Source organism: Columba livia, chromosome 14 (assembly GCF_036013475.1).
Source record: "Columba livia isolate bColLiv1 breed racing homer chromosome 14, bColLiv1.pat.W.v2, whole genome shotgun sequence".
Classification (NCBI taxonomy): domain Eukaryota; kingdom Metazoa; phylum Chordata; class Aves; order Columbiformes; family Columbidae; genus Columba; species Columba livia.
Window position 1 is genome coordinate 19,731,370 of NC_088615.1, and position 19,472 is coordinate 19,750,841.

The window sequence follows — 19,472 nt, forward strand, 5'->3', positions numbered from 1 at the left end:
GCCCAGCACAGACCTGATGGGTGTCTGCAATCACTCTGCTGGTTTCCTGGACTTTAAAAATGCAGGAAGGCACAAGAAATGAACTGCAAGACCGAATAAAGGCGTAAATACAGTGAAAGCAGAAATGCTGAATTCCTACACCAAGCATTTGAAACACTAAAGCAAAACATGCGTAATAGAGCTTTCATAGAATCGTTTTGGTTGGAAGAGACCCTCAGGATCATCGAGTCCAACCATAACCCAGCCCTAGCACTGCCCCATGTCCTGAGAACCTCATCTCCGTCAGTTCAACCCTCCAGGGATGGTGACTCCCCCACTGCCCTGGGCAGCCTGTTCCAATGCCCCACAGCCCGTTCTGGGAAGGACGTTTTCCTAATATCCAATCTAAAGAGCCCAAAAGAATGCTTTCACTGCTGGGTGACTTAGGCTCACCAAGTTTTTATCTTGTGACCATTTAGTTGTGCTTTACCATCCCTACAAATCAGATGCCAACCTGGAACACATGAGCTGCACCACACCATACCAGCCTGTGGGGATGGCACCAGGACTGAGAGACACTAATCCTGCAAATACAGAAGAATCAATCCCATCTGGTGACCCAGGACCTGGTTGGGTTAAGGTCTTCAGCAAGAAACCTGAATACTGGCACTACTGAGATGTAGGTGTGGCATGACCCCATCCTTTGAGAAGGAAATATTAGCTATTTAACAACTGCTGGGAAGACCAGCTGGAGAGAGGTGAAAGTCTCTATCTGGAACCTGGATAAAGACAACACATCCATCATTCAGCATTAAGGAGAGAATAGCTGTGAGGAATGATCTCAAGTCCCTTAATGGTGAGTGAGAGCTCACACAGATGTGTCAGCCCAGCTTTGATGGAGTTTTCACCGCCATGACCAGGGGACATCCCTTTTGGAGCTCTTGCCTTGGAGAATGAAGCCTGAAAAGCCAAATATAAGCATAAAATAACAAAATAATGGAAAATGCACATCTCATGGCCCCATGCAGAAGGAGAAGCCAGCACACTGCAACCCTTACTCTGGTGTGTATCAGTTTGTAAGAAAAATAATAGACACAAACCCAATGAGGGAAAAAGAGACCACTGAAAGTGGTGGGCATGTCAAGCTGAAGGAGAGACCAGTGGAGTGGTTCCTCGGTGGGCTCCTCCTTGGTCACACCAGCAGGAGCATTGCAGCTCTGCCCTGAGAGCACATGGCAGCTGCTTCCAGGCTTCAGAGAGGAGGCAAGAGCAGGCAAACCTCTGCAAACAACCCGACACAAAAGTGGGAAATTCCACTCTCCAGCCTTTGCGCTGCATTAAATCCTGGGGCTCAGATTCTTGGATTTATATTCCTCCATGGTTTCATTTTTTCCTAAAATAAAACAAAACAAAACATACAAACAAAAAAATCACAAGCTGTTAAGCTTCAAAACTTAACATTTCCTTAACTTGGAGCTTTTCAGCTCGACAGCTCTTGAACACAGACCTCTTCGACTGAAGTCTCCTGAATTAAGCTGTCTCCAGCAAGGCACTATCTGAATCCTTGGCTGCGGAGCCTCCTTCGCTCTGGGATGGCCGATGCCGTCCCACGCCACCACCGTGGGCTCCTGCTCTGGGCAGTGTCCCACCGGCAGGACACTCAGGTGGGGGCTTCAGGGCCACCGGTGTCCCCACATGTGGCACATGTCACCCCCGGGGCAGTTAAGGATTGTTGCACACAGCAGGTACTGTGACATATGGTGACATCCCAGACCTCTCAACGCCCCATGCCACTGTCCTCAGGGATGGCACAACTGAATGAGCAACCTTGGAGCAACTCGAGGTGGGCCCTGAGGCAGACACAGGACAGCTCTTTCTGAAGACAACACCGGAAGAAGTATGTTTTCACTAATCCTTCTGAAGAGGAGCTGTAGGCCACACCTTGCTTCAGAGCAAGAGCTCAAAAATTAAAACAGATGGGTGGGTCATCTTTCATGTTCACACAAAAATACAGTCAAACGTGGCCTCTTCCTGGAAAATCAATGTCACAGGTCAGCAAAGAGACATCTCCATTCTCCTGGGGCATGCACAAGCATGTCACAGCCCTACAAGCATGTAAGGCTGGATGCTCCATCCAGCTGGAGGTCCAGCAGCAAGGCAGGGCTGGGCTGGGCTGTTGTCACCAGCACCCTTCACCGGGGCTGAAATGAGGGCACCAGCCTCTTGTGCTCTCAGGGACACCTGGCCGAGCAACACCGAAGGGGGAACAGATTCACGCAGGAGCGCCACATTTGCAATGGTGTTCAGGCTTTTTCTGGAGACCGAGAGACCAAGGCTGACCAGGGAAAGACAGTGCTACTCTCAACAGCGATGGGTGGGAAAGACTGGAGGAGGAACTGAGAAGGGTCAGAAGTAATAGAGAGAGAAGACTGAGGATGGACCAAGTCAGCAAGGAGAAGGCTGTAGCAAGATGGAGAACTGGGAATGAGTTGGAAGGGACTATGCAGAACCACAAAGGGGACAAACAGAAGCATATCTCCTAGTGTGAAACCCTAAAAAAGAATCTTCATGTCCTTCTGTGGTCTCCGGAGATCACAAGGGCTGGGTCCCCTTCATCATGGTGATCCCATGACATGTTACTGCCCTTAGCTATGAGAGGGTCACTTAGTTAAAACCTGTTTCCTTGCGGAAAATTTGAAATAATTGCTTAAAAGAATGGGGGAAAGAGTTTAGGGGCAGGGAAGAACATTCTAAAAGCCAGAGGTGGCTTTATTACTAGATTGAAAGCTATTAGCTGTAGTTGTCCACTGTTCTCAGCGTCCACACACATGCACCTGCACACAGGGAACAGTGAAAGGCCACAAGTATTATACTTCGGGAAGCAACACTCAAAGCAATGCTGGCATAATATATACTGCCTCAATATAGCATGATCTGCATCACTAGAAGCTGCTCATCGAGGACGTTCTTGGGAAAATATCACAGTTAAAGCTTTGGGACAAATGTAGGGAGTAATGGGAAAAGTTACGTGAACCAGGCACAGATAAGTGGCTGCAGCAGAGAAATGCCAAGTACCTCAACAAGCTACAATATGCCTCCAATTCTCCCTGCAGTTATTTCTCATTTAAAAAAAAAAATAAAAACCCTTACACTTAGTTTTAAAATACCTTTGAAAATTTATATCCTCATTCAAGAGAAATTTATTTTCTCCTAAATACCAGATAAGTCAACAGAACTGGATAGGGCTTGGCAGGCTTAGGGCCCCAGCACTTAGCCGAAGGGATCTTGAGTAGGACTGCAGGACCCTTCTCACAGAATTGCCTTTGGTTTAAAAGAAAAAAGACAGTTTGTAGCACAAGCATAACCAAACAAGATGAGCCAGGTGCATCAATCCTGCTCCGAGTGGCGTAACTGTGTTCCTTGCTTTCGTCAGATTTCCCTTCCCTTGGCTGGCCGAGCCTCACATCACCACCCACATGGTCACCCTGGGTCCCCCCTCACTTCTAACCCTCAAGCACCTTCTACTCTTTTCCTTTTTTACTCAACGCCCTTTCTCAGTCTTTGTGTTTTTACAGGATCCTTTTCCCAGAAAAGCTCCTCTGGCTTGGTTAGGGAGAGCCGAGAGAAGTGGTGGAAGGGGAAAAGTTTCTGAAGGAAGGAGCAGAGCAAAAGTCATCCCCCTACAACCAACCACAGGCTACGTGCAGATGTAATTAAAAGAGCCCAGTGGTCTCCATGAAACACTTTCATAATTTTAACTAACATGTAATAATTTTGATCAATTTATTTGGTCCAGTAAGTCACGGCTTAAAATCCACTCTAAAATCCTCTTGCATAACAGACAACCCCAACAGTCACTGAAGAGCTGATCTAACAAAACAAAACACACAAAATTGCTGCCAGAACTGTAAGCACAGGCAAGATGCCCCGGTGACTGCAGGGGATTCCCTCTGCTGTCCGCAAAAAGGACGAGTCAGGCACCTTCAGACGCACCTCGCAGTCCGGAGCCGCTTCTCCTGGGCCCAGTCACGCAAGCTCAGCTCTCCTCGTTCAGATTACGAGAGCCAGGGCTCAGACAAAGCCAGTCTTAACAAATACCAGATCACAAAACCTCCAAACCTCGCTCAACACAAGCCCTCGCACTTGCCAGGACCTACTGCTCACCAGACCAGGCCAGGGACGAAAGGCACTCCATTGAATGTTCAGCTCCAAACCACCCCATTCATTTGCAGCTTTTTCTGTGACATTTTATCAAGTAGAATCCAGTCTTAAATTCCTCCTTGGGAAAATGGCAAGACGAGTAAGGATCTGTGCGCTTGTTCCACAGGGAAGGAGGGAAGCTGGGAGAGTTCGGCTGCTAGTCATTAACGGCACATTGAAAGGAGACAGGACATAGCTTGGGGTATCTGGGTAAGATTCTAGAGAGGACAAGGAGCATGTTCCAGCATGAACTTAGCCCCCGAGGGACTGTCTGCGTGGCAAGAAGCCCAGAACCACCACCCATCCTGGCCCTGTTTTCCGTTACCTCAGCCCACACACACTCCCTTCCACCCTCTGCCAGCCACACTCCAGTTGTTCCTCTCCAAAGGCCACAACAAGCCAAGCAGCACAGGCAAATAATACAGCCCCGCACTCATCTCAGCACTCAGGGTCCAAGGTGCCATTTTGGCAAGCTGGTTTGATTCACAGGAGCAAACAGAACCCTGAGCAAGACAAAGTGGCCACAAGCACTTTTTTTTTTTTTTAATACCTCAAAGGACAAAGACACAGACCAAGAGCTCCCAGAGCTGGAAAAGGTTGTTTTACTGCAGGACAGCATCCTTCTGTTATCACCTCCTCTGAAATGACACTCAGCAACACCAGACTTGGAGATCAAGTAAGTCCACAGGGAGCAGCTGCAGCCAGCACCATGCAGCGAGGGACAGTGCTGCACACTGCGTGGTGCTGCACACCCACAGCAAGCTAACCAGGGTCCAGTGAAGACATTTTTATGCCATGATGCAGATGCCTCATGATGCTCAGAAATGTGACGTTACACCATGACTACAGCACAGGAATATATTTCCCTTTACAAGTGCCCATACAGGCTCCACCTGCCCCTGTAACCCCTGTGCTGTGCGGCTGCCCCCCACAGACCCACTTTCGTTGGTGACCTATGGACAGACAACATGCCAGCTTTTCTTCAGTGTTTAATACTCTGAATATTTTATTGGCTGGGTAGCCTCTTACTGAAATTACTGTACAATTTTCACTTATTTCAGCCAAAATTGAGGGCAATTTTGCTTAAATAAGCCTGTCTCTGCCATTAGCTCTATTTCACCAGGGATATTTGCTCTCACTTGTGCATATGACATCATCTATTGACATAACCCCACCAAACCAGGCGTTTCAAACCCTTATACTCTGCCACTTCACATGCTGCAATTATGCTCAAACAAATCTTTGACACTAGACTTTCACTGTGTTTCACTCCTCTACCATGCACTCTGCTTGGCTTTGTTTTTCCAAAGGGAAATATTTGCTTCTGGAGACTTGCATTGGTTTCCATCATGCCTAGAATCTCAACTATAGCAACTAAGGTTTTAATAATAGCAAAACTTAAATATATTTCCAGTGACAATTTTACAAAGCAAACTACATATCCAGCTTCTAGAAAAGCTTAGGAAAAACGGCCAGTAAAAGAAGGCCCCATGCCCAATTAGTAGGACCCAGCAAAGGTTTTTACCATGTTTTGAGAAGTGCTGTAGGACCCCAACTGTCTGTCCTTCAAGTGGGAAAAAGCCTCTGTCTGCTAAACCTGCTTTAACGCCCTTCTGTTCAAGTCGGGTATTTCTGCTGTGAAAAACAGAACGCAGTTACATTAACTCTCACACATAGCAGGGATTAAATTAGTTTAATAGTTACCATACAACTGCTTAAATGTTTTTTAAAATATTCTGTCTTCATACCATCACTGGGCTACTACACATATATAGCATTCAAGCATGAGGTGTTACAGCATTTAGACAAGAGCCTTGAGGAAGAGTTCAGTGCCAGGCACGATATCCATGTTTTCCTCCCCTTTATCTGAAAGCCCTTTTAACTCGGCATTTCTACTTTACAGGGCAACTGAGAATGGTCCAAAAGCTCATTTTAACTCAGCCTTTACGTACTGTTGGTAGGCAATAACGGTCAGAAAAGCCCAAAGGGATTGTAATAAGACTACCTGCCCATCCAAGCTTTTGGGATTTGCTGGAGATAAGCTGCTCATGGCTCCCAGGATTGTCCCCCCTGGCACTGCTCTCCCCCAGTGAGCTCTCCAGACATTCCACCCAGCTCCCTTCTCCCCAAGACCCTCCCAGGAGTCACCTCGGAGGAACAGCACAGCCAGCGATTCCCAAATCAAGAGTATTACATTTTACAAGCAGAGTCACAAGCCCTACAAACTCAGTTGTTAGGAAGAAACCACAAACCAAAGAGCAATGAAGTGGGTCAGAAACTGAGATGCAGGAAAGGCTGCTTTAGGCAATCATTAGTGGTCACCTCCAGACAAGAATAAAGTCCCGTTCACCACTTAAAGTCTTCTCACCAATCCTCTGCTTCATAGCTGTAAAGCTTACAGAATCGGAGTAAAGTTGCTTTTAAAGTTGACAACATAAATGAGATTGATGGGTACTTGGTAAAGGGAAGTAGCTAAAACACTTAGCAGCAGTTCCTATGGGAACTTAAACCTTGCTATCTTCTGGGTTCAGCATGTACACTACCCCCAACCCATAAAGAAAGAAACGATAGTACTTTATTAAAATACCAAAATTTATTTTTTTTCCACATACATTTAGTCTCCCCAACATTTCCATTTGTCTGACCACCACCACCAACACCATGCCTTATCAAAACATTCCATACATACTTAAAATGAAGCTGAGGGTGGAGTCCTGCCTTTAAAAACTAAACAGGCATTTTGGACAACACATTCTTGGCAAGGTAACCTGGATGACATTTATCAGACACGTTAGGGAAAGCTCTTTCAGCATTTGTAAAAAGGACAGCCAAATAATGGTTACTGAAGTAAGACTGCAGACTTTAATGAACTGTTTAAACCGTTTTCTTTTCTTACAGAGTCTGTCTCCACTGCCAGAGAGCTTGAATGACCTGGAAGTGTACACAAAAAGTTAGAAACTGGAATCCATTTTTCTCATGATTTTCCATTTACTACCTCCACTTACACCATAAAATATTGACATTAAATTACAGCAAAAAAAAATACATTCCTTTCGGAGAAAATCAAGTTGAAAGCAAGACATTTGGTCCTTCTGCTGGAAGACTGTTATTCACAGTAAGTCACAATAGCAGGAATTCAGTGAAGGTAAGTGAGAGGATGGGTGTGGACCCGCTAGGCAAATATTGGCTGAACTCTGCCTACCCTGGCTCCTGTCAGACCAACTCCAGTAGCTGAGGCTCACTGCTTCTAAACTCTCTTTCAAGAACCTATCAATTTGTCTATCAGACAAGTTTACTCTGAACCACTGAGGGAAGCAGGAAAGCATAAGGAATTCCGTCATGGGAACAAAGTTTTAACTCACAGGAATTTTAATAGGAAAATCTAAGACCCATTTTGGCCTAGCGTATGTTGAGTAATTCAGAAACTTGCTTCCTGATACCCTCCTACAAGAGCTCAGTTGACTTTGGGAGAAAACGTACCAAGAAAGCTATGATCTCCATCACAGAACAGTTCCACTCTCAGACACCCTCCCCAACAAAAGGCTGAACTGCAGACTGGTCTAGATGGCCAAATTCAGCAACAAGGAAAACCACAGCTCATTTCCTTAGCCAATATGGTGCCAAAAGGAAAATTCTGTGGGTTTAGTAAGCAAGAGATAATTTACCAACCATATAAAAACTGGAAAAATGTAATAAAATATTAGCTTTCCCATCTTAGCCAACTAAACCCTTAAAACCCTTCCCATTTACTTAATTTGAAGTATTGTTTGTGGTTCCTAACCCACTGAAACAGTCCAAAGCTTGTAAAGATTAAGAAGTGGAAAAAGAATCCCTACGTCAGGTTGTATTATACAAGTTTTCGGACTTTATCAAGTTCCAAAAATTCAGTTACCTTCTGGTCCTCCGTCCTGAAGCAATTCTTAACATAGTTGGCAAATTTGGGTTCCAGCTTCGGAAGGGAAGAGCCCTATTTTGAAAAAAGCAAGCTTTAATGTATGCAGGTCGTTTAGTGATTCCAACACACAACTTATGAAGCTTAAAGCCTTTGCAATACAAGTGGAATTTTACCGAACTCACCTTGCAACATCCCAAACCAATCTGCTTTTACAACATTTTTAAAAGTTTGCTTCTCTACAGTAACCAGGTATTTACCACAGGAGTGCTTACACGCTAAAATGGCTCTACAAGCATCTTTGCTCGTGCTCAGAAACACCCCAGTAAACATCCACTGCTAAGTTTGTAGTAATTCATACACTATTCAGACAAACTTGAACTAATTCCGTATTTACGGATTTTTACAAGAGCATGAAACCTGAAACATTACTATCCTTCAACTTCAGCTCTCCAAAGCAACAAACCAACCCATCTCCTACTTGCTCTTTAAGACTCATCCTAATACACTAGGCCTGTGAATCTAAGAAACTGTTCTAGAGACATGTCTTTGTGGCTCAGAAATTGTGTTTTTTAAAGCTGCTAACTTGTTTGTTCGCTGTCCGTTAGAAATGCTATTGTATATGGCAATGCACAAACCTTTTGCCTTACACTAACGTATGTTCTAGCACCATCTTGGAAAATATTAAATTAAGCTGCCTGCTGCTGCTTCTACACATTTGTGCTTACACAGCATTTCCCAGTAAAAACTCTTCAGCAGCAGCAAATATATTCTAAAGCTCTATGTCAGTTATCTGGTCTGTGTGCTTCCCTCCATAGGGACATCTGCCTACCACGAGCAGCTTGGCACTTCTGCTTGCACTGCAGAAACACCACTAATCCTGCCTCCTCTGAGATACACAAAAAACTACCCAGCGTCACTAGATCAAGATGTTAGTTTGACCTGGCAGAACAACACCATCCATCACCGTCAGGTTCACAACTTAGGGATATGCATTTCGATCCTGATCGCAAGCTGTCATTATTCACTTTGTATTCACTCTATACTCAAACACCTTTTGCCTTATTTTGCATTTCCTGGGACAAAACTGCCCCAAAATGCCAAGAATCTTAGCAGGAGATAATCCTACTTCTTTAGATGACTTGACTGCCAATGTAAGGGAGGAAAGGTTTTTAATCTCAGACCAAACCAAAACAAAAAACAAAACCCACACACAAAAATACTCCCACATAAACACACAATTCTTCAGAGCAAAGAATCTGGTTTAGTTACAAACGAGCATATGATCCATACGCACACTCCCGAGTAGTGAAGTAAAACCAGAATTCACATAGTCCAGATGTCAGGTCCTCATTAACACATATTCTGCAGAACAGATGTGTACTCAACTGCAGCCCTAGCAAGCATACAGCTTTCAAACTTGGCTAAGGGGGAACGAACTGCTTTTACCCATTACACTTTTCTCCAACCAGCCTATAACTAAAATGCAATTTTATTTCTTGTACTTAAATAGCAGCTAAGAAGAATACTCATACACACAACCATGAAGTGCTAGTCAGGGCTGACAGTAACCAGAAGCTGAGTGACTGCTCTGTGACCTTCAAAAGATGAAACATCCACTGAGGGGAGACTCAATTAACCCTAGACCTCCAGTTCAGAAAGCAAATGTTTCAGGTTTTCATTGATTCATTAATGGATACCACAAGCACCTATCTCCCCCTTCTGGAAGTTTCAAGGACTTACAAGCATCTGGATATCTAAGTTGGAAACTGCTTCAAGACCAAGCTATTCCAAGCATGTGAGAAACTCTGCTTTATTCTAGTTGCCTAAAAAAATGTACGCTCTAGTTAAGACACCTTTGGTTTTAATATTTTGTTGGTTTGGGGTTTGTTTGGGTTTTTTGGTTTGTATTTTTTTTTTGTTTTGTTTTTTATTCCCCCCAAATTTTAACTGAGATCATCCACTAACATCTAATTACCGATCACCACTACTGGAGGAATAAAAAAATCAAACTACAAAACAGTGTTTTTGTTTAGCATGAGTACAAAGGCTTTTTTTTTTGTCCCACATGAATTTTCCATTCTGAGCTTCAACATCAACATACTCTGAGGTAACAGCACAGCAACCAGTGACATGCAACCACTTCTTAAAAACATCCAGTTCCTCTGACTTACGGAAGTCTAAAAATAAAGCTGACAAACCTACATTTCAAAAAACTCACCTTATCTATGGACGCTTGCATTTTTGCTTTAATCTCCTCTAACGACAGAGGGACTTTCGGTGTTTTTGGAGTTAGAGTTTTATCCTTCTTGGAATCTGGAGTCTGAAAGATTAGTTTCATTAGGAACTTACACATACATACTACAGAAAAAGCCCGGAGACTTGTAGATTTAACCATAGGATCACCAATATTCACACGGGACAGCACAACTGATTTCAAATCTTGGCTGTCATAGTTATATATTGACCATTGAAGAGTTTCACAGGTGAACCTGAAGCAATAAACAGTATCCCCTGAATGCTTCATATTAAGATTCAAAAACCTAACTTAATGGTTAGTATACTTAGCATTCAGCGAGAAAACTAGCTTCCAAACGGGAATAGACAGTTGTTTTACTCAGTTGTCATCACTTACTTTTGATTTAGATGATGGTGTGGACGGCTTAGAGTCTTTTCCATTTTGCTTTGCTTTCTGCATATTTTTTCCTGAAGCCTCACGGACAGGCTGCAGAGAAAGCACTTACGGTTATTTGCCATGAAAAACTGCTATCAGTTTTAAGCTTGTGAACATAATACTCAAGACTTAGTGACAAATACATACCATTTAACCTTCAACAAAAAAAGCATTATTGCCCATACATAATGATCAGCATCAACTATTTAAGCAAAATATGTATGCTGCAGGAAGACAAATGAAAAACTACTAGTACAGCACAATATAGAAACAATCAAATTTTGTTATTTGGGGGCAGATATGGCATGGAACTAATTCTAGGTGGCACCGCAATTCCAAGATCTGACTTGGTGCTTGTCTTCTGTAACATAACCATTACCTCTTGTTTGGCACTTCATACAGAAACATCTCAGATGTCACTGGCAATGTCACATGTATACTTACAAATTGGATTCTTATATTTCTACATAAATCAAGGGACCATTTCATTCAGCCACACTAGATTTAATTAGATGGCAGGAAACCTGCAGTTCAGATTGTCTTCAACAAGCCTTAAACTATTGTGCACTATCACCTACAGTAATTCATTAGGACAGAGCAGCAAATAATGAAGTAAAACATTAAACACTTGTTTCTAAACAGCAGATACAAACACATAAATTCACACCAAAGTACACAAGTTCAAACAAATTACTACCTTCTACCTCTGCAGTTGTGAAGCTGTCCTATTTTACCACCAGATGGCACTCAAGGGCTGATGTAAACTCACATCTGAGCACTTGGCTGACTGAAGTGAACCTTTTCCAATGGGCAGACAGATCTAGATCTCCTTTTTATTGAAAGTTAGGCTGCTAGCAAGACCTTTTTCACAGCATGAAGGGCTAACTGAAATGGCAAAGCACAAGCCACATCTTTGAGCAGGATTCTGTCTGCTTTAGTAGCCAACACAGAATCATGCGAGTCTAGCAACTGCAGGTATACCCACATGCCCTTAAGAATCAGCCATTCCATACGGATTGGATATACATTCACACCCATGTTCTAATGGCCAATTACAATTTCTTTACATAGGCTAAGCTAAATCCAAAGCATCCCATTCACGTATTCCAAAATAGCTGTGCTTAAACTCATTAAGGGACTATCTGCCCAATTACTGTCATCCCTTATACTGATACATAGCCCATAATAAAACAGAACATTACTCTAAGAGGACACCTCAATTAGCTTCTGCATTACAATAAATGCGGAGTGCAAATGCCAACACTTATCTCACTTACACAAAGACAGCTTCCCCTCATTCCCTGTCCTGGTTTCAGCTGTGTGTGGTGTTTAGCCGCCTGCCAGGTTCAACTACAATACCCCCCCTTCTGTTTCAGGGGTCTTTGTAGGAATCCTCAAAGATGACTCCATCAGGACAGTTAATAAACACCTATTAGCAAGTCAAAGGGTGTTAGCACTTGCTCCCCATCTGAATAAACTTAGCTGCAGGTATTAAGTCCATCTGGTCTTACCACTCACTTCCTTTCAAGTTTATTTAAACAGGCTGTTTAACTTCACTTTCATGGGTGAAGACTGTCACAATGTGTGTGTATATATAGATATATATGGCACTTACTTTCTTCATTGGTGTTTTTATTTCTTCCTCATCATCCTCCAAGTCGTCCTCATCACTAGAATTGGAAAGGTAGTCACTCACAACTCAGGATTCATACTCACAGCTTTAACCACTTTCCTCCCCAATAACATGTTTTACTCATGAAGGGAGCAAGTCATCTTCCCAAGTCTACCTTATACCTTGTTTTAACATGTGGCAAGGTGTTAGTTAGGCCAAATACTCTACTTCCTACTGTTAAAGCAGTTAAATGCATCCCCTTCTGCTTTAATACTGAAGGCGTGTATCTTAGGACTTTGACTAATAATAAAGACATTCTAAATGTATTAAATGTTAATGAATTATATAAAACTAAGTTTCATCACCCAGCATGACACATCTGAACAACATTAATTTAGTTTACATTGGTGATAAACTTGAGGTAATTCTACTTATTTTTGTAGCCAAGATAAAAAAGTAGTTTGCTCACTTAACATCCAGTTATGTCACAACTCATCCTGAAAATTAACCCTGTATTTCAAAATACATTATCAAAACAAGAGTACATACTCATCATCCTCATCATCGTCATCTTCATCATCCTCCTCATCATCTTCTGACAATTTTGGCTTTTTCTTTAAAAATATCAAGTATGTTAAATGTCAATACCATTTTGTCTTAGTAAACAGCAACCTTGATCCAAAATGATCTGTGGCATTAATTACAAGACTAATCTTCCACCATTTTAACTAAAAAACAAGTTACAGCTGCCAAGCCAAAAAGCTATTGACAAATTTACAGCATGCTCTGAGCACATGAACCCTTTCTTCTACACTAAAGAGCTTCAATCAGCATTTAAACTCTTGCAGAACACTGATGTTTATACCAGAATCTGCACATACCCAGTTACTGCAGTGGACAAAACTTCCACATAAATTAGCTTTCATATTAGCCCTTCCAGCAAAGCTCTGGTAACTATCAGTACTTAACTACACTTCCGTAAATGAGTACTTGTCAAGACTCAAACCACAATTCTTCCCCACAGATGTCAACAGGCCACCTAGTATATAATCACAGCAAACCATCTAACTGCTTGCTCCTAGAGGCAGCATTACTATCAAACCACAAGAAAATTCTGCAGACAAGGTGACTGAAAGTATATGTACCTGTGGTGTTTTGGCTCCTCCTCCACTTGCTGGTCTCTTTGTCGAAGTGTTCACAATTTTTGTATCATCTTCCTCATCATCTGATTCTGGTTCCTCCTCTAATGCTGATAAAATGATGGCAATGTATAAAAAACTCCATTTAAGAACAGTTAAAACAAGATTGCTAGTAAGAAACAAACAGAAGAGTGTCACCCACAACTAAATAGGCAAGGTCTTACTTACTGAGATACTGAATCAACAGGAAGAAGCTTCTTACTAGCAAACTAACCACTGAGATCCAAAACGGGTGAATAACCATGAACTGCCTGTAACATTCCTCACAGAAAATAAGCTACAGAAAGCCAAGAATTACATTTTCTCAATTTCTAAGGAGAGACATTTAAGAGAACTTCTAAAGACCAGTTTCAAAGACAATTCTACTAAGGAGGTTAGTCCTGGCTTAGTTTTTGGTGCAAACTCAAAACTTTCATAGGCAGTCTCCTCAGACTCTCAACTGAGAAGCAGAAAGCTCTCAGCTTTCTGCTGTGGGACACACTGTGAACCTAGAACCCATTTGTAAGGAGAGCGATTAGAACTCAAACTGCAAGGCTGACAAACTCCCCCCTTTATCCACAAAAAAACACAGGGCAAGAAAAGGTAGGCAAGCATTTCTCTGAACTCCTTTGTCCCACAGTTACCTCACACCTCTGAAGACAGGGAATTAAAGATTCAGAGGGTCAGTTTTAGAGAAAGTACCGCTTGAGATATCAGATACATCATCTAAGTTCTGTTGGTGCTGACAGGTTAGCAAGATCACAGATTAGCAACCAAGTAACACATACCTACAAGATGTTGACCGCTGATGTAAACAGGCCCTGAACCACATTTCAACCTCAAGGCCACTGGCGGTGTGATCTCAAAGCCACCTAATGAAACCTAAGCAAAAAAACCCCATCACTTTATTTATTCAAATATTAGACAAAGAATGCTTAACAGATAATCCATTCTAATGAAACCAGGAGCACAAACATCTGTAGGCTCCCTAATATAGCCACCAGACCTATCCACATTTGTTTCTACTCAGCAGCATTACCAACTTGAACATTATCCACTCATCCACCCCCAGCACTGTGGAGTTCCACTTGTACAACATCAGTAACACTGATTCAAAGAAATCAAGACAGGCTACAGATGCAGCTGCCTGCAAACACATACATTTGAATACATAGAGATTATGTGCATAATTACTAAAACTTATTTATAAAAATGTATCATCGGAGATCAAATTTATTGTAGATTTTCCCAGGTTCCTGTACTTACTGTAGGCTGCACTGACATTTTCAGAGATGCCAGTACTACTTTAACAGGGTTGCCTTCATAGTCCAGTGCTTCTGCTTCTACAACATGTAATTCGTCTTTGGCTCCAGCCCCTAAAGTAACCTGTGAAGTTAAGAAGAGTGGACATTCTGAGAATCTTCCCAAATATTCTGAAGTCTTTTAAACTAAAGTACATTAACTGCCGAAGGGAAGAAGTACAAATGCAAGTGTAGAAGAAGGACAACAACTGCTATCACTACTACAGAACCACCACCCTTACCCTTATCCTTTCTGTCATGTTTCATCTGCCAATTGCTTCACTTTTTACGACACTACATGCTTTTTGCTTATTTGACATTCAGTCTTGAGACTGAACACATGCTCAATTCAGTGCTGTCATTTATGCACATGCCTTCTGCATTAATTTACCAAGGACTGGAGCTGTTGTTCCAGAGCATTCAAATTTCAAGTGCCTGGATTCCTTACCCTGGGTGCAAGTCTGGCACTTTGTGAAGATTCAAAATCATAGCTGCAGGGAGGCAAATGAATGACAGACATGGGACAGGCCTGAAATTCCAGTTCTCTGAACCTCTGACATCTGAGTCAGGATTACATGCAAGAGGTGTGAAAACCAAGAATCCCTTGAAGTATTACAATTATTCCCAAGACCAGTGAACAAGGCTGTGTTTCCTTTCCCAATGCTCGTGACAAGAAAGCTTTCACCCTCCCTGGAAGATGTGGGCGTAAACATTTCAAGCAGAGACACCTAAGCTCCCATTCTCCAAGAGCATAGTTTTACCCACACTATAGCAACCCAGACAAGATGTATCAGGCTGAACGCTGAGAAACAGAATACAGAATTCAGTACTCCCTACAAGTTCTCTTACTGTAAGTGTAAAGAGGCAAATTGTTGCACTGATCTCACCTTCAAATAGGCTGACAACTACAATAACCTATTCAGTTGGTGTAACTGCCCACCAGGACAAGAATTTAAAAGCATGCCCTCCACCACCAGTTACTCCTGTCATTTGCACCAGTCCAAGCAATACTGCAGCACTTACTATTAAAAGTATCCATTCATGTACTTTTATTTCTGCATTGAAGGAACACACACTGGCAATAAACATGCAATGAGGCAGTGACCATCCCTCTTTATGTTCTCAGCTGTCACTGGTAAGACACTTACAGAAACCCTCATGTCACTTTCCACCTTTACACATTTCCATCCTCCCGCCCTTTCAATTTTAGCCTTGTTTCCTCCCCACCTCTTTCTGTACCTCACACCCATCTCCACAATTATATCTTAACTAATGTGCCAATCTTTATGTAACTAATCTTATCAGGTGCACAGATCAGTAACCGAGTATTCGCTACCTTCACACTTTACCTTCCATCAACTCCTTCCTCCACTTGCCAAGGTATGTCCTGTTTGTAGTTATGTTTAAGATCTTGCAGGCCTCAGACATTTCTAGTTTGTCATTTGTTATTTCAACCTCCATTTCTCCTATACATCATATTTTGCCTTTAAAATGACAGGTTATTGAATTAAGACTTTTTTCCTACAACCATAAAAACTAAGTATTGGTTATGCATCCAATCTGCTTCATCCCCTGAGAAGAATGCACACCATCAAAAGAGATGCTCCAGGTAATTTTCCAAAAAATAGGATTTTTGGATAAGGCCATACAATTTGAGTATCACTGATTAATTACATCTACAGGAAAAACATTCAAATATGAGAACTAGCCACATAAACTTGTCCTATACACACTCTACTGTTATATTCTTCCCTCAAAGGACATCCTAATTAAGAACAAATTAGTCATTGCCAAGGCTGTAATCTTCATAAAATGCAAGGACTTAAGGCACATGATTCACTAACTGTGTAAGTGTTCTAAGTACCACTGCGAATAAGTTTGGATAGTGTTATTGCACAAGTCTCCTGTAGGAAGCAATTCTGCTGTAGGAATTAATCCACAATTATAACACTCATTTGTTTTCAGGTATCATTAAGGCATCTCTGTGTTTAAATTGTAATAAACCCTAAAGCAAAGAGATGCTACAGCTCTTTAATTCTTTGACCCTGAAGTTGTGGCATATTATCATTCTGTTAACGAAAAGTAACACGCACAGGCCAGAACAAAGGCCTTAAAATATTCTATCTCGCTTGTGTGGTTGCAGAAAGATTTAAGGACATGTGTAGGCACTCTCAATGAACAGATCCTGATTTCCAGGGTTACCATGCTCAGTGAATAGTCTGTTAGATGAACTAGCTGAACGAAACCAAGCATTTCCCAGTTACATCCTTAGAGAAAATAACACTAGGGACAATAAGTCAAAACATAAACCTTCTTCCCCCTTAGTTATTAGCTGCTTAGGGAAAAAAATGTTACTGGAATTCTATTTGGAGAATATATGGAAAAGCTTTTCAAAATAAAGTTTCTAATAAATTCTGCTAAAATGTGCCCATGCATGATTCTCGTAAGTCTATCCTTTCCCTATGCTCCTGTAGCATTTGAACCATTGTATTAGAGATGTCAGTGTATACTCCAGCCTTTAATTCCAAATAGTACACATATGTTACCCTACTGTAAATTTATTTTTAAACTTTTCCAGCCTCGCACTGCTTGCTGTAAACAATAAAACATCAGTGGATATTTTAACTTTTTTATTCCAACACAGCAAATATTTTGGGTGACATTATATGCTCCACTCCCAATAAGAATAGCTTATTATTTTAACAGGTTCACATAAAAATACCAGTAAAATAAACTTATTAAAGGAAACAAATGTACATTAAAAAACTCACGTCTCAAAATATCACACATCAATGACTAAAAAATAAAAAAAGATACTTGCCGTTCTCAAAGATAACTGATGCTCATTTTCTTCATCGTCTACTTTGAACTGATACTCCTTGTCTGCTTTAAGCTCACAGCCTGAAGAAAACAAAAAAACAACACATTAAATTATAAGCATACTATTTTATTTACACGTGGTATTTGCTAGCCACTCCTTATTTTAAAACTTGCTGCTTTATTGCTCCGCACTTGGACGGAAAACCAACGGCACTCCAGGCGCACAGGAGAAGAAGCACGTGGGATGGGGAAAAGCCCAGGCGAGCCCACGGCCTACGGCCAGCCTCGCAGTTCCCAGCCTGCTCCGTTAAAGCCCATCCGCCGGCAGACCGTTCGCGATCCACGCTCTCCGCGCTGCCCGGGGACAGAACCTCTCCCGGGACGCCACACGGCAGCGGTCGGGCCTCCCCCGGGACCGGCGGGCGCGCCACAGCCCGTCATCCTCCACGTGCTCCACCGCCCGCCGCGCCATGTGCTCGGCAGCCGGCTGCTCCGAGCGCGCCCGCGCCCACCGGAACGAGCGGGAAAACGGGCGGGCGGTGCGAAGAACAAAAGAACGCGGGGCCGGGCCGCGCCACCGCCACGTGCGAACAGCACGCCACGTGGGGCAGCGCGCGACGCCAACGGCCGCGGCCGCCGCATGACCCCTCGCCCCACAAGGCCCCTCTCAGCCTCCCGCCCCGCTGAGGCGCCGCGTAAGGCCCACACCAGACCGCGGCCCCCACGCCGGCCCCGCCGCCTCGGACCGCCTCTCGCTCAGCCCCAAGGACTGAGGAAGCGGGCGAGAAGGACCAGCAGGCACGGGGAACGCGAAGCTGGGGGAGCCACAGGCCGTTACCGAAAAGGAAGGTCTGCGGGCGCAGGGGGCCCATGCTCTCCATGTCCATGGCGCTGTCCTCCATCTTCTCGGCCTGCTGCGGCGGGAGGCGCGGACGGCGGTGCTGCGCTGCGGGCGGACGCGCACTAAAGGAAGCGGCGTGCCCGCCCACTCCCAGATATAGCCCGCGAGCTCTCGCGAGACCCGCGCGCCGGCCACGCCTCCTCTCGTCCCGCCGTGCGGCCTCTGCGCATGCGCCGCCCGCGAGCGCGGAGGAGGGTGGCGAGCGCGGTCCGCAGCGCCCTGCGGGGCTGCGGCGCCTCAAGATGGAGGCGGCCGGGAGGGGGTGGCGCGGGCCGCGGGGACACTCGCTGCTCTGCCGCGCGTGGGGCCGGCGGGGCCTCGCCAGCGTGCGGGGAGAGGGGAGCGAGCGCCGCCCACGCAGGTGCCCGCTCGCCGCTGTCACCTGAAGGGAGCGGCCGGGCAGCGGCATGAAATGCCTGCGGGGGCCCGGCGGGGTGGACCCGGCGGCTCCGGGGGGGCGGGGCCTGGGCGCGCGGTGTCTGAGTGCGTCCCGCTGGGCCGCCCGGATGCCTCCCCGGGCCTGGGGAAGGCCTTGTCTTAGTGGGACGCTCTCGGTGTTTTATTGTGTGCACCGTAGAACCATTTTGTTTGGAAAAGACCTTTAATTTCATCGAGTCCAAGCATTAACCCAACCCTGGTACTGACCCAGGGCCCTGAGGACCTCATCTCCGCAGTGGCACCAACCACCCACCTTCAGGCACCGTAAATGTCCATGAGCTCACAGCCCTTGTCAGCTTTAGTTTAAAACCTTGAAAAGCAGCCACTTTCCTGTCTCCACACCTGTTTGGGGGAGCTGCCATTCTGAGTTACTGCTGCCTGTGCTGCTGGGCTCTCAGGACCAGCGAGCAGCAAGTTTGGGAACCTCCTTTCAGCTGGTGTGTGACGGGAGTGAAATGCTCCGTGTGAACTGGCACG

The 19,472-nt window shown here is 44.1% G+C and overlaps 1 protein-coding gene across 1 annotated transcript; it reads right to left on the minus strand.

Annotated features, from left to right (window-relative positions):
* Window positions 1-6,753: 6,753 nt before the first annotated feature.
* Window positions 6,754-18,678, minus strand: NPM1 (nucleophosmin 1). Its single transcript, XM_005503587.3, has 11 exons — window positions 18,495-18,678; window positions 17,658-17,737; window positions 14,802-14,921; window positions 14,324-14,417; window positions 13,503-13,606; window positions 12,907-12,971; window positions 12,361-12,415; window positions 10,707-10,796; window positions 10,293-10,394; window positions 8,072-8,146; window positions 6,754-7,110 (listed from the first exon to the last, which is right to left on the minus strand). Exons 1-11 carry the CDS (start codon window positions 18,556-18,558, stop codon window positions 7,072-7,074), a joined length of 888 nt encoding a protein of 295 aa, XP_005503644.1. The 5' UTR covers window positions 18,559-18,678; the 3' UTR covers window positions 6,754-7,071.
* Window positions 18,679-19,472: the final 794 nt, after the last annotated feature.